General features: G+C 42.9%; 1 protein-coding gene across 1 annotated transcript in view; it reads right to left on the bottom strand.

Annotated features, from left to right (window-relative positions):
• Positions 1-5771: 5771 nt before the first annotated feature.
• Positions 5772-13410, bottom strand: part of LOC123990904 (reticulon-4 receptor-like 1) — a 148114-nt gene continuing 140475 nt past the window's right edge. The window contains exons 2-6 of the mRNA XM_046291917.1: positions 11704-11873; positions 11194-11478; positions 9425-9583; positions 8095-8250; positions 5772-6648 (exon numbers count right to left, since the gene is read on the bottom strand). Coding sequence (XP_046147873.1) covers positions 6088-6648; positions 8095-8250; positions 9425-9583; positions 11194-11478; positions 11704-11873 — 1331 coding nt within the window. The 3' untranslated portion in view covers positions 5772-6087. The remainder of the gene's footprint in view (positions 6649-8094; positions 8251-9424; positions 9584-11193; positions 11479-11703; positions 11874-13410) is intronic.

Genomic DNA, 13410 nt, shown 5'->3' with positions numbered 1-13410 from the left:
CTGCCAGACCGCTAACAGACTGCCAGCAAACAGACTGCAAGCAGGCAAACAGACTGCCAGCAGGCCGACTGCCAGCAGGCCGCAAACAGACTGCAAACAGACTGCCAACAGACTGCCAGGCTGCAGGCCGCAAACAGACTGCTAACAGGCTGCACTGCCAGGCTGCAAACAGGCCGCAAACAGACTGCTAACAGACTGCCAGCAGGCCGCAAACAGAAACAAACTGCAGACTGCCAGCAGGCCGCAAACAGACTGCAAACAGACTGCCAGCAGCCCGGAAACAGACTGCTAACAGACTGCCAGCAGGCCGCAAAACAGACTGCCAGCAGGCCGCAAACAGACTGAAGACTGCAGACAGGCCGCAAACAGACTGTTAACAGACTGCCGACAGACTAACAGGACAGAAAGGACCGAGCCAGTTCCTCCGTGGTTACAAACGTCACCCTCACATCAACGAACGGACACAGAGGTCATTTTAGATAGCATCACCTCAAGGATTTTTTTTTACAGCGGTACAAATACTGTCTGCCGCAGCGTCCACTCTTGTCCTGGAGACACACAGCAGGAAGTGCACGAACCACACCTGATTCAACTAATCCAAACTGAGTCACCACTAGAGTCGGATGGTATCCAGACTATTATCCTGGGATTTAACGTATTTACCGGCCTCGTGTGCGTGTGGGAGGGGGCAAAAAAAACTCCATTAGGGGTCTATTACCAGAATGCTAACAAAATTAGCACAAGTAATAGCGAATTTCCATGGAGCCTGCTAGCTAAATATTCTAACGAGCGCGAACGGCAGTCCAACTTATAAAGTTCCTCATACATAGGTAGAGTTTGAACTTTTACGAGGGAATGTGAACGAGAGACACTATGCAAATGAACAGTACTGACTCTGGAGCAGCACGTGTCGGTACACACAGTGTCTGCGTGGAGTCTGGAGTCGCTGGGGCAACGGGCCTGCCTGCTCTGCTAGGAGAAGAAGATGGGGAGGAGCAGACAAGCAGAGGAAGGAGAAGAGAAAAAAAGTCAGGAAATCAAAAGATTGCAGTGGCAGCTGTACAAATGATTAATCCAAAAGGGTTTTGGCTTCTCCAACACGGCAGAAAGCCAACACTACATAATGTCCAATCACCTTATTCATTCAGTCACTTAATTAATTAGCAAGTTAAACTTAGGAGTTGTGTTAATGCAGAATTGTTTATTTGTCACGCAGGAAAGAAAAAAATTAAATAAGGTAAAACGCATAAGAAATATCTTGTTGCGTTTTTGTAAACGCAAATCTATTGTAATTTCTACTCAGCTTCAGACAAATGTTGTGCTTCAGTTGCACTTCTCTACCTGGGTGAGACAGACGGGCATCATATCAGCAGACAACGCTTTGACTGATGCGGAGATACTCTCTATTTAGTTAGAGATGATCAAGGCCTGGAGTGTTTAAAAAAAAACGAACAAAAAATTCCCTCTCTGTGAACATTTCATAGGGCCGTAGTTTGTCAACCCCTGCACTAGCCGAATCAGTGCAAGGCGAGAACAAAATCTCTCGTTGTTCCCACAGGAATGAATTGAGAAACACAGGATTAGTTGAATCAGGTCTGTTAGTGCGGGGCTGGAACAAAAGCTCTGTATATCTCCAGGACCAGGGTTGGAGACCACTGTTCTACAGAGACATCCGTCACTGTGAGGACAGCTTGGTGAGTGTAGGACTGGACAGGGCTGGGCAAGGCTGGGGAGGTTGTTGTTACCCCTCCAGGCCACAAGGAGCCTTGTGGGCCCTCTGTCACCTGTCCCTTTATCACCTCTCCACGAAGAAGAGTTCCAGATCCTGAAGAAGGTTCTAGAACCATGAATAAGAGTTCCAGAACACGGAATGTTTGTGAATCACGAAGAGAGTTCAAGAAACATGAAGACGATTTCAGAAACATGAAGAAGATTCCTTATCCTAAAGAAGGTACCAGAATCACGAGGAGAGTTCCAGAGCTCTCTGTCTCCTCAAACATAGCAGCAGTTCAGTAGAATCAGAACGTTCCATGTTCAGTCTCTCAGATCCTTTGTGTAGTTTAGAACACTCAAACATTCTCAGATCCATTGTGTAGTTTAGAACACTCACAACATTCTAAAAACCATTGTGTATTTTAGAACACTCAGATCATTCTCAGATCAATTGTGTAGTTTAGAACACTCACAACATTCTCAGATCCATTGTGTAGTTTAGAACACTCACAACATTCTCAGATCCATTGTGTAGTTTAGAACACTCACAACATTCCAGAATGAGGACTGCACCTGAAGCAGCAGTTAAATCCATGCTCTCTTCTCATTGGAGTACTAAATACTCATTCCATCATTCCTTCATTATTCCTCTCTGACTGATGTTGAAATGCCCCATTTACATGTATGTTCATATGTGGCTCTACAACAAGACATGAGGCTATTGGAGAGGTTAAATAACCTCTCAACTCCCCTCTTAGCTATCATTGACCTCTGACTTCTGGGCTTTGAGCCTCTTGGGCATCTAGGCTTGTCGTAGGCACTAACCTCTCCCACACACTGGTTGAATCAACATTGTTTCCACATCATTTTAATGAAATGACATGGAAAAGACGTTGAATTTACGTCTGTCTCCCAGCGGGTCTCCACAACTAGAATAGCTTATACAGTGCGTATGACAAGAATTCACCCCCCTTGGACTTTGTTGCGTTACAAATTGAAATTGAAAGGGATTTATTAATTCAGATTTTTTTTTTTTTGTTATTGATCTACACAAAATGCTCCATTATGTCAAAGTTGAAATGTAATTCTACCAATGTTTACAAAGGAATACAATTTCAATAACTTAAAATATATTATTTGCATACGTATTCACTCCCTTTAGTTCAGGATAAAATGTGACTTAAATTATGACACATTTTTGGACTTATAAATGAATTATATAATATAATAATAATATATGCCATTTAGCAGACGCTTTTATCCAAAGCGACTTACAGTCATGTGTGCATACATTCTACGTATGGGTGGTCCCGGGGATTGAACCCACTTCCCTGGCGTTACAAGCGCCATGCTCTACCAACTGAGCTACAGGACCACCATATATATATATATATTATATTCCCATTGATTAATGTAGAATGCTTCATGAGCTTAGTTCAATGTTTGTAAATGATGTAAATGTAAACAAACACTGTATAGCCTCAAAACAAACACTGCATAGCCTCAAAACAAACACTGCATAGCCTCAAAACAAACACTGTATAGCCTCAAAACAAACACTGCATAGCCTCAAAACAAATACTGTATAGCCTCAAAACAAATACTGTATAGCCTCAAAACAAACACTGCATAGCCTCAAAACAAACACTGCATAGCCTCAAAACAAACACTGCATAGCCTCAAAACAAACACTGCATAGCCTCAAAACAAACACTGCATAGCCTCAAAACAAACACTGCATAGCCTCAAAACAAACACTGCATAGCCTCAAAACAAACACTGTATAAACCTCAAAACAAACACTGCATAGCCTCAAAACAAACACTGCATAGCCTCAAAACAAACACTGTATAGCCTCAAAACAAACACTGTATAAACCTCAAAACACGTGCTACAACTATCATTTTGAAATCATGGAAGGTCATTCCTTGCATCAATGGCTCTGTCCATGAATTTGAAAGTGGTTACATTTCTCCATGCCCATCCCCCAGCTTTAAAATTGTTTATTTTTTATCAAAACGAGGCGTGGTTCACACTTTGATATCGTGTCAAAGATTTCCAGCTTTGACAACTCCCACAATAAGTTACATGGACTCACTCTGTGTGAAATGATGTGGGCTGACATGATTTTTGAATCGCTACTCTCTCCTCTGTCCACCATACATACAACATCTGTAAGATCTAAAAGTCAAGTATTGCATTTCAAGCACTGATTCAACTTCAAAGACCAGGGAGCTTTTTTGAAAGCCTCAATAAAGACATGGAGACTGTTTACATAAACAACACTGTACTGTAGATTAGCTACAAACACACTTTGGGCTGCAGGTAACCTAGAGGTTAGGAGTGTTGGGTCAGTAACACAGTTTAATATAACCTAGGGCAGCAGGTAACCTAGAGGTTAGGAGTGTTGGGTCAGTAACACAGTTTAATATGGGCAGCAGGTAACCTAGAGGTTAGGAGTGTTGGGTCAGTAACACAGTTTAATATGGGCAGCAGGTAACCTAGTTAGGAGTGTTGGGTCAGTAACACAGTTTAATATGGGGTAACCTAGCAGGTGTTGGGTCAACCAGTTTAATATGGGCAGCAGGTAACCTAGGTTAGGGGCAGCAGGTGTTTAATATGGGTAACCTAGAGGTTAGGAGTGTTGGGTCAACACAGTTTAACACAGTTTAATATGGGCAGCAGGTAACCTAGAGGTTAGTAACACAGTTTAGTGTTGGGTCAGTAACACAGTTTAATATGGGCAGCAGGTAACCTACAGGTTAGGAGTGTTGGGTCAGTAACACAGTTTAATATGGGCAGCAGCAGGTAACCTAGAGGTTAGGAGTGTTGGGTCAGTAACACAGTTTAATATGGGCAGCAGGTAACCTAGAGGTTAGGAGTGTTGGGTCAGTAACACAGTTTAATATGGGCTGCAGGTAACCTAGCGGTTAGGAGTGTTGGGTCAGTAACACAGTTTAATATGGGCAGCAGGTAACCTAGAGGTTAGGAGTGTTGGGTCAGTAACACAGTTTAATATGGGCTGCAGGTAACCTAGCGTTTAATATGGGCAGCAGTTAGAGGTTAGGAGTGGAGTAACCTAGTTAGGGTGTTGGGTCAGTAACACAGTTTAATATGGGCAGCAGGTAACCTAGAGGTTAGGAGTGTTGGGTCAGTAACACAGTTTAATATGGGCTGCAGGTAACCTAGAGGTTAGGTTAGAGTGTTGGGTCAGTAACACAGTTTAATATGGGCAGCAGGTAACCTAGAGGTTAGGAGTGTTGGGTCAGTAACACAGTTTAATATGGGCAGCAGGTAACCTAGAGGTTAGGAGTGTTGGGTAACACAGTTTAATATGGGCAGCAGGTAACCTAGAGGTTAGGAGTTTAATTTATGGGCAGCAGGTAACCTACAGGTTAGGAGTGTTGGGTCAGTAACACAGTTTAATATGGGCTAGAGGTTAGGAGTGTTGGGTCAGTAACACAGTTTAATATGGGCAGCAGGTAACCTTTACAGGTTAGAGGTTAGTGTTGGGTCAGTAACACAGTTTAATATGGGCAGCAGGTAACCTAGAGGTTAGGAGTGTTGGGTCAGTAACACAGTTTAATATGGGCTGCAGGTAACCTAGCGGTTAGGAGTGTTGGGTCAGTAACACAGTTTAATATGGGCAGCAGGTAACCTAGAGGTTAGGAGTGTTGGGTCAGTAACACAGTTTAATATGGGCAGCAGGTAACCTAGAGGTTAGGAGTGTTGGGTCAGGTTTAATATGGGCAGCAGGTAACCTAGTTAGGGTGTTGGGTCAGTAACACAGTTTAATATGGGCAGCAGGTAACCTAGAGGTTAGGAGTGTTGGGTCAGTAACACAGTTTAATATGGGCAGCAGGTAACCTAGCGGTTAGGAGTGTTGGGTCAGTAACACAGTTTAATATGGGCCCTAGAGGTTAGGAGTGTTGGGTCAGTAACACAGTTTAATATGGGCAGCAGGTAACCTTTAGGAGTGTTGGGTCATGTTTAATATGGGCTGCAGGTAACCTAGTTATGTCAGTACACACGTAACCTGTTAGGGGTCATGTTATCATCATGGTTGAGGTATCCTCTCAGGTAATATGGCTATAGTAGTATTCTTCTTCTTCTTGTATTCTCAATTCAATCAACCACAAAATCAGAACCCCTGGAGGTGAGACTGACGCTCCCCTTTATGACATCATCAAAGAGCGACGGTGTAATTCCACTGGCTAAGCTTCAGTTAAAATGAACGCATCAACAGAGAACACTTCAACACACAAACACACACACCTCAGTGCAGGAGCCAGAGCTGGTCAGTCACAAAGTGTATGTGCTGAACTGTCCTGTAGGGTGTTGTTGATAAAACATTAGCTACATGTAAACTCAGTCTCAGCTGAGTGACAGCAGCACAGCCAACAGGATGCAGAGAAAAGTCCCAGCGGGGCAGGACGCCACGTTACTATTGGCTCTCTTGACCCCACTGGGCGGGCCAACTGATGTCATGGGGACACACTTGTTCCTCCTGCGAGGGGGGGCGGAGGGGTTGTATTTATTCCCTCCAGGGGTGTAGTCCTCCTCCTCCCTCAGTACCTGCACCTCGTTCTGACCCCCTTTGCGACCCCGGGTACAGTTCCTGTGACTCCCCTTGGGCGGCCTGGGAAGGGGTAAGGGTAGGGGCGAAGGTGACAGGTCCCTGTTGTTCTGGTCCCTGTGTGGGAGGTGTGGGTGCTGGTGGTGGTTATGGCGGTGCTTGTGGTTCCTGTGATGGAGTCGACAGTCCTCCTCTTTCGTCTGGGACTCCCCCAGCCCGGCCTCTCCGCCTACGACACCACCTCCCCGGGCTTCTCCTGCTGAACAGCTGGGTAAGTCCTCTTTCCTCAAGCCCTTGAGGTCCCGGCCCTGGAGCTCAGGAGGGAGACGCACTCCAGCACCGACGTAGAGCCCCGGAACCTACGCAGCCACACCCACAGTGGCAGAGCCTGGATAACGACGATAATGCCTTTTAATAATAATAATAATTTAATAATAGACAATCAATTTAATTTAATAATGCATGCCTTTAAAAACACCCAAGGACAGATTACATTAAAGTACAATAAGATAAATAATAATAAATAAATACCTAAATAATAATAATAATAATAATAATAATAATAACAAATAATAATAAATAAATACTAATAAATAATAAGATGAATAAATAATAATACTAATAATAAATTAATAATAATAATAAATAAATAATAATACTAATAATAAATAATACTAATTATTATTAATACTAATAATAATAAATAATACTAGTAAATAGATAAATAATAATACATAAATAAATACTAATACTAATAATAATAAATAATACTAATTATTATTAATACTACTAATAATAAATAATAATAAATAATACTAATTATTATTAATACTACTAATAATAAATAATAATAAATAATACTAATTATTATTAATACTACTAATAATAAATAATAATAAATAATACTAATTATTATTAATACTACTAATAATAAATAATACTAGTAAATAGATAAATAATAATAATACTAATAATAATAAATAATACTAGTAAATAGATAAATAATAATAATACTAATAATAAAACATAATAATAGTAAATCAATAAATAATAATACTACTAATAATAATAAATAAATACTAATACTACTAATAATAATAAATAAATACTAATACTCATAATACTACTACTAATAAATAATAATAGTAAATAAAAAATAATAATACAAATAATAATAATAAATAATAATACTAATTATAATAATAATAAAAAATAATAATAGTAAATAAAAATAATATTACTAATAATGAAAAATAATAATAGTAAATAAATAAATACTAATAAATAAATACTAATACTAATAATAAATAAAATAATAATAATAATAATAATAAATAATAATAGTAAATAAAAATAATAATACTACTAATAATAAATAATAATAGTAAATAAATAAATACTAATAAATAATAGGATAAATACATAAATAATATTAATAATAAATAAATAATAATAGTAAATAAATAAATACTAATAAATAATAAGATAAATAAATAAATTATTATAATAATTAATAAATACTAATAAATAATAAATGACTTAAATGTAAATGTAACATAAATAAATAAATACTAATAATATATAAATAATAATAATACTAATAAATATAATAATAATTATTATAATAAAAATAATAAATAAATACAATTTGATTTGATTTGAAAAAGATTAAATGAAAAAAGACTAAAAAAGCAATCAAAATAGCACATGAAACAAGCACAAAAAGGGGAGATGGTCAGAATATGAGTCTATAGTGAAAGTATATTGGCTAGCTGAAAAACCAAGTTGTGTGTTTTGGAATCCACCTTGCAGTCACACTCCCAGGGGTTGTTGTTGAGTCTGAGGTACTCCAGGGAAGACAGCAGAGCCAGGCTGGCCCCAGACAGCTCAGTCAGAGAGTTGTTGAACAGGTAGAGGGTGGTGAGGCGACTCAGGTCGTGGAACGCCAGACGGTGGACCCACTGCATTAGATCAGAAACCATTGATGCTAAATGCCATATTAATATCCTCAACTATTCTATATTATTTTCTGTACTTGATTAAATTATTTTAGAGGCAATGTACATACACACAAAATCCCCATTCCAATAGGAAGAGCAATACACCAGTAATACACCAGTAATACACCAGTAATACACCAGTAATAGACCAGCAATAGACCAGCAATAGACCAGCAATAGACCAGCAATAGACCAGCAATAGACCAGCAATAGACCAGCAATAGACCAGCAATAGACCAGCAATAGACCAGCAATAGACCAGCAATAGACCAGCAATAGACCAGCAATAGACCAGCAATAGACCAGCAATACACCAGTAATACACCAGTAATACACCAGTAATAGACCAGTAATAGACCAGTAATAGACCAAATGTAAACATCCCTGGTGATGAAGTGCAAGGAATAGTTCAACATCTTATCCAAGTGAAAGACTGAATTAGGGGGGGGGGTGAAAGAGTTCTTGGCTCTGGTGGTCTTGACTTTGGGGTGTCTGGTGGGCTGGCTGGTTGTCCTGACTTAGTGGTGTCTGGTGGGCTGTCTAGAGGTCCTGACTTTGGGGTTGTCTGGTAGTCCTGACTTTGGGGCTGTCTGGTAGTCCTGACTTTGGGGCTGTCTGGTAGTCCTGACTTTGGGGTTGTCTGGAGGGCCTGACTTTGGGGCTGTCTGGTAGTCCTGACTTTGGGGCTGTCTGGTAGTCCTGACTTTGGGGTTGTCTGGAGGGCCTGACTTTGGGGCTGTCTGGTAGTCCTGACTTTGGGGCTGTCTGGTAGTCCTGACTTTGGGGTTGTCTGGTAGTCCTGACTTTGGGGCTGTCTGGTAGTCCTGACTTTGGGGCTGTCTGGTAGTCCTGACTTTGGGGCTGTCTGGTAGTCCTGACTTTGGGGCTGTCTGGTAGTCCTGACTTTGGGGCTGTCTGGTAGTCCTGACTTTGGGGCTGTCTGGTAGTCCTGACTTTGGGGCTGTCTGGTAGTCCTGACTTTGGGGCTGTCTGGTAGTCCTGACTTTGGGGCTCTGGTAGTCCTGACTTTGGTGTGTCTGGTGGGCTGGCTGGCCTAGCTCTAATTCTGCAGACTCTAGTACACAGCTTCAGTGTTAAAAAAAGGGAAAAAAGAAAGACTTTGGAGTGTCTGTACCTGTAGCCGGTTCTGGTGTAGTAAGAGGCGGTCCAGGACTCCCAGTCCCCTGAATGTGTTCTGGTGGAGGGACCAGAGCTTGTTGCCATGGAGGAAGAGGTGGGTGAGGTTCAGCAGGTCCACAAACAGATCATCCTCCAGGAACTCCAACTGGTTGTTCTGTGGAGGGATGAGGAGGAGGGATGGGAGAAGTGGGGAGAGAAATACAGATGTAGTATCTTAATTTGATCACTCTGTTGTCATGAAAATCAAAAAGTACCCTAGTAGAAACATACATTCCCTGACACCCACAGCCGATCTAAACTAATTTAGCATTTTCATGTTTTTTTAAATGATATATATATATATATATAATCAAATCCTCCTGATGCAGGATACATTTTCTTCCATGGAGAAACTGGTCAAATTAAGATCTGTTTACAGTGCCTTCAGAAAGTATTCAGACCCCTTGACTCTTTCCACATTTTGTTACGTTACAGCCTTATTCTAAAATAGATTAAGAAAAAAATCAATCCTCAGCAATCTACACACAATATCCCATAATGACATCACAATACCCCATAATGACATCGCAAAATCCCATAATGACACCTAGGACCATGCCCCAGGACGACCTGGCATGATGACTCCTTGCTGTCCCCAGTCCACCTGGCCGTGCTGCTGCTCCAGTTTCAACTGTTCTGCCTGTGATTATTATTATTTGACCCGGCTGGTCATTTATGAACATTTGAACATCTTGGCCATGTTCTGTTATAATCTCCACCCGGCACAGCCAGAAGAGGACTGGCCACCCCACATAGCCTGGTTCCTCTCTAGGTTTCTTCCTAGGTTTTGGCCTTTCTAGGGAATTTTTCCTAGCCACCGTGCTTCTACACCTGCATTGCTTGCTGTTTGGGGCTTTAGGCTGGGTTTCTGTACAGCACTTTGAGATATCAGCTGATGTACGAAGGGCTATATAAATACATTTGATTTGATTTTGTTGGATGAAACCAAGATTGAAGTCTTTGGTCTGAATGCGAAACGTCACATCTGGAGGAAACCTGGCACCATCCCTATGATGAAGGATGTTTTTCAGCAGCAGGGACTGGGAGACTAGTCAGGATCGAGGCAAAGATTAACAGAGCAAAGTATAGAGAGATCCTTGATGAAGTCCTGAGCGTTCTGGAGCAGGTTCTCAGACTGGGGCGAAGGTTCACCTTCCAACAGGACAACGACACAAAGCACACAGCCAAGACAACACAGGAGGGGCTTCAGGACAAGTCTCTGGCCCAGCCAGAGCCCAGACTTGAACCCAATTGAACATCTCTGAGACCTGAAAATAGCTGTGCTGCAACGAAACTCCCCATCCAACCTGACAGAACTTGAGAGGATCTGCAGAGAAGAATGGGAGGACCTCCCCAAATACAGGTGTGCTAAGCTTCTAGCGTCATACCCGAGAAGACTCGAGGCTGTAATCTCTGTCCAAGGTGCTTTAACAAAGTACTGAGTAAAGGGTCTGAATACTTATGTAAATGTGATATTTCAGTTTTTGTTTTTATTTGCAAAATAAAAATAAATAAAAATATTTTTGCTTTGTTACCCAAAGACATTGTAAATCTCCTCTGTCAGTGTTATCTCATAGAGGCCCATCCTCAGTAGAACACACACACACAATAGTTAAACAGAACACTCTATTCTGTCAAATAAAACAACCATTATAAAAGAATCTTGCAATTTTCCACGACACTAGCTATCTAATATAGCTAAGATTTTATATTATATTCCTCTACCTGCAGATAGAGGTACTGCAGGCTGCTGAGCCCCTCGAAGATCCCCGGCGGCAGGCTGAGCAGCCCACAGTGGTAGAGGTGCAGGGCGTGCAGGCGGCCTAGGCCCTGGAAGGTGTCTGAAGCCAGGGCCCTCAGGTGACGGTTGTCCCCCAAATCCAGCTCCTCCAGGCGGGCAAAGCCGTGAAAAGTGGAGGCCTGGATGTAAGAGATGTTGTTGGAGTAGAGCCACAGCAAGACCGTGGTGGGACTGAAGTGGCCTCGCAGCAGACGCTGAATCTTGTTGTTCTGGAAGAATGGAGAGAAACAAAGGACGAGAACGCTGCTTAGGGTCTGGATGTGGCTCTTTGGAAACCGGATGGCAACATTGACGGACGGCAACATTAAAAATTATAATTAGACAAAACTATTCCAAAAGAAGAAGTCCAAGACACTCAGCATTACATTTTTTTAGTACAAATGCTTTTTAAATTTCCTAGACTACACATGGTTGAGTAATCAACTGGTTCTTACCTGCAGGAAGACCCTCTCGCTCTGGGCTGGGATCTCCTCTGGGACAGACAGAAAGTTATGTGCCTGACAGGATACGGTGCTGGGAGATGTGTAGCAGATACAGTCCCTGGGACAGGGGGAGGAGAGATCCAGGCCGCACAGGACGAGGAGCAGCTCTACACCTCCAGAACCTGACAGACGAAAGAGGGAGTTAGTTGGGACATACAGCACCACACCAGCAACACAACTTCAGAGAGGAGAGACATCTTTTGGAAAACTTTTATTGGCACTACTACTGTCAAGTCAGCTAGTACCAAAATGAAAGAGAGAGGGCAGAGAGGAGGGGAACATGGCAGAGAGGAGGGGAACATGGCAGAGAGGAGGGGAACATGGCAGAGAGGAGGGGAACATGGCAGAGGAACATGGCAGAGGGTAGGGTAACATGGCAGAGAGGAGGGGAACATGGCAGAGGAACATGGCAGAGGGTAGGGGAACATGGCAGAGAGGAGGGGAACATGGCAGAGAGGAGGGGAACATGGCAGAGAGAATAGGAACATGGCAGAGAGGATGGGAACATGGCAGAGAGGAGGGGAACATGGCAGAGAGGAGGGGAACATGGCAGAGAGGAGGGGAACATGGCAGAGAGGAGGGGAACATGGCAGAGAGGAGGGAGAACATGGCAGAGAGGAGGGGAACATGGCAGAGAGGAGGGGAACATGGCAGAGAGGAGGGGAACATGGCAGAGGGGCAGAGAGGGGGGAACATGGCAGAGAGGAGGAGGGAACATGGCAGAGAGGAGGGGAACATGGCAGAGAGGAGGGGAACATGGCAGAGAGGAGGGCAACATGGCAGAGAGGAACATGGCAGGAACATGGCAGAGAGGAGGGGAACATGGCAGAGAGGAGGGGAACATGGCAGAGAGGAGGGGAACATGGCAGAGAGGAGGGGAACATGGCAGAGAGGAGGGGAACATGGCAGAGAGGAGGGGAACATGGCAGAGAGGAGGGGAACATGGCAGAGAGAACATGGCAGAGGGAAACATGGCAGGCAGAGGCAGAGAGGAGGGGAACATGGCAGAGAGGAACATGGCAGAGGGGAACATGGCAGAGAGGAGAGGAACATGGCAGAGAGGATAGGAACATGGCAGAGGGTAGGAATAGAGGAACGGAACAACAGAGCGAGAGAGCGAGAGAGACAGAGAGAGAGAGAGAGAGAGGAGAGAGAGAGAGAGAGAGAGAGAGAGAGAGAGAGAGAGAGAGAGAGAGAGAGAGAGAGAGAGAGAGAGAGACTGATATACAAACTGATGGACAGTGGTGTTGGGGGTAAAACATACGACATTATAAAATCCATGTACACAAACAACAAGTGTGCGGTTAAAATTGGCAAAAAACACACACATTTCTTCACACAGGGTCGTGGGGTTAGACAGGGATGCAGCTTAAGCCCCACCCTCTTCAACATATACATCAACGAATTGGCGCGGGCACTAGAAGAGTCTGCAGTGCCCGGCCTCACCCTGCTAGAATCCGAAGTCAAATGTCTGCTGTTTGCTGATGATCTGGTGCTTCTGTCACCAACCAAGGAGGGCCTACAGCAGCACCTAGATCTTCTGCACAGAGTCTGTCAGACCTGGGCCCTGACAGTAAATCTCAGTAAGACCAAAATAATGGTGTTCCAAAAAAGGTCCAGTCACCAAGACCACAAATACAAATTCCATCTAGACACTGT

This window comes from Oncorhynchus gorbuscha, linkage group LG02, assembly GCF_021184085.1.
Source record: "Oncorhynchus gorbuscha isolate QuinsamMale2020 ecotype Even-year linkage group LG02, OgorEven_v1.0, whole genome shotgun sequence".
Classification (NCBI taxonomy): domain Eukaryota; kingdom Metazoa; phylum Chordata; class Actinopteri; order Salmoniformes; family Salmonidae; genus Oncorhynchus; species Oncorhynchus gorbuscha.
Note: the sequence above shows the minus strand (reverse complement) of the source record. Positions and strands in the feature narration are given on the sequence as shown.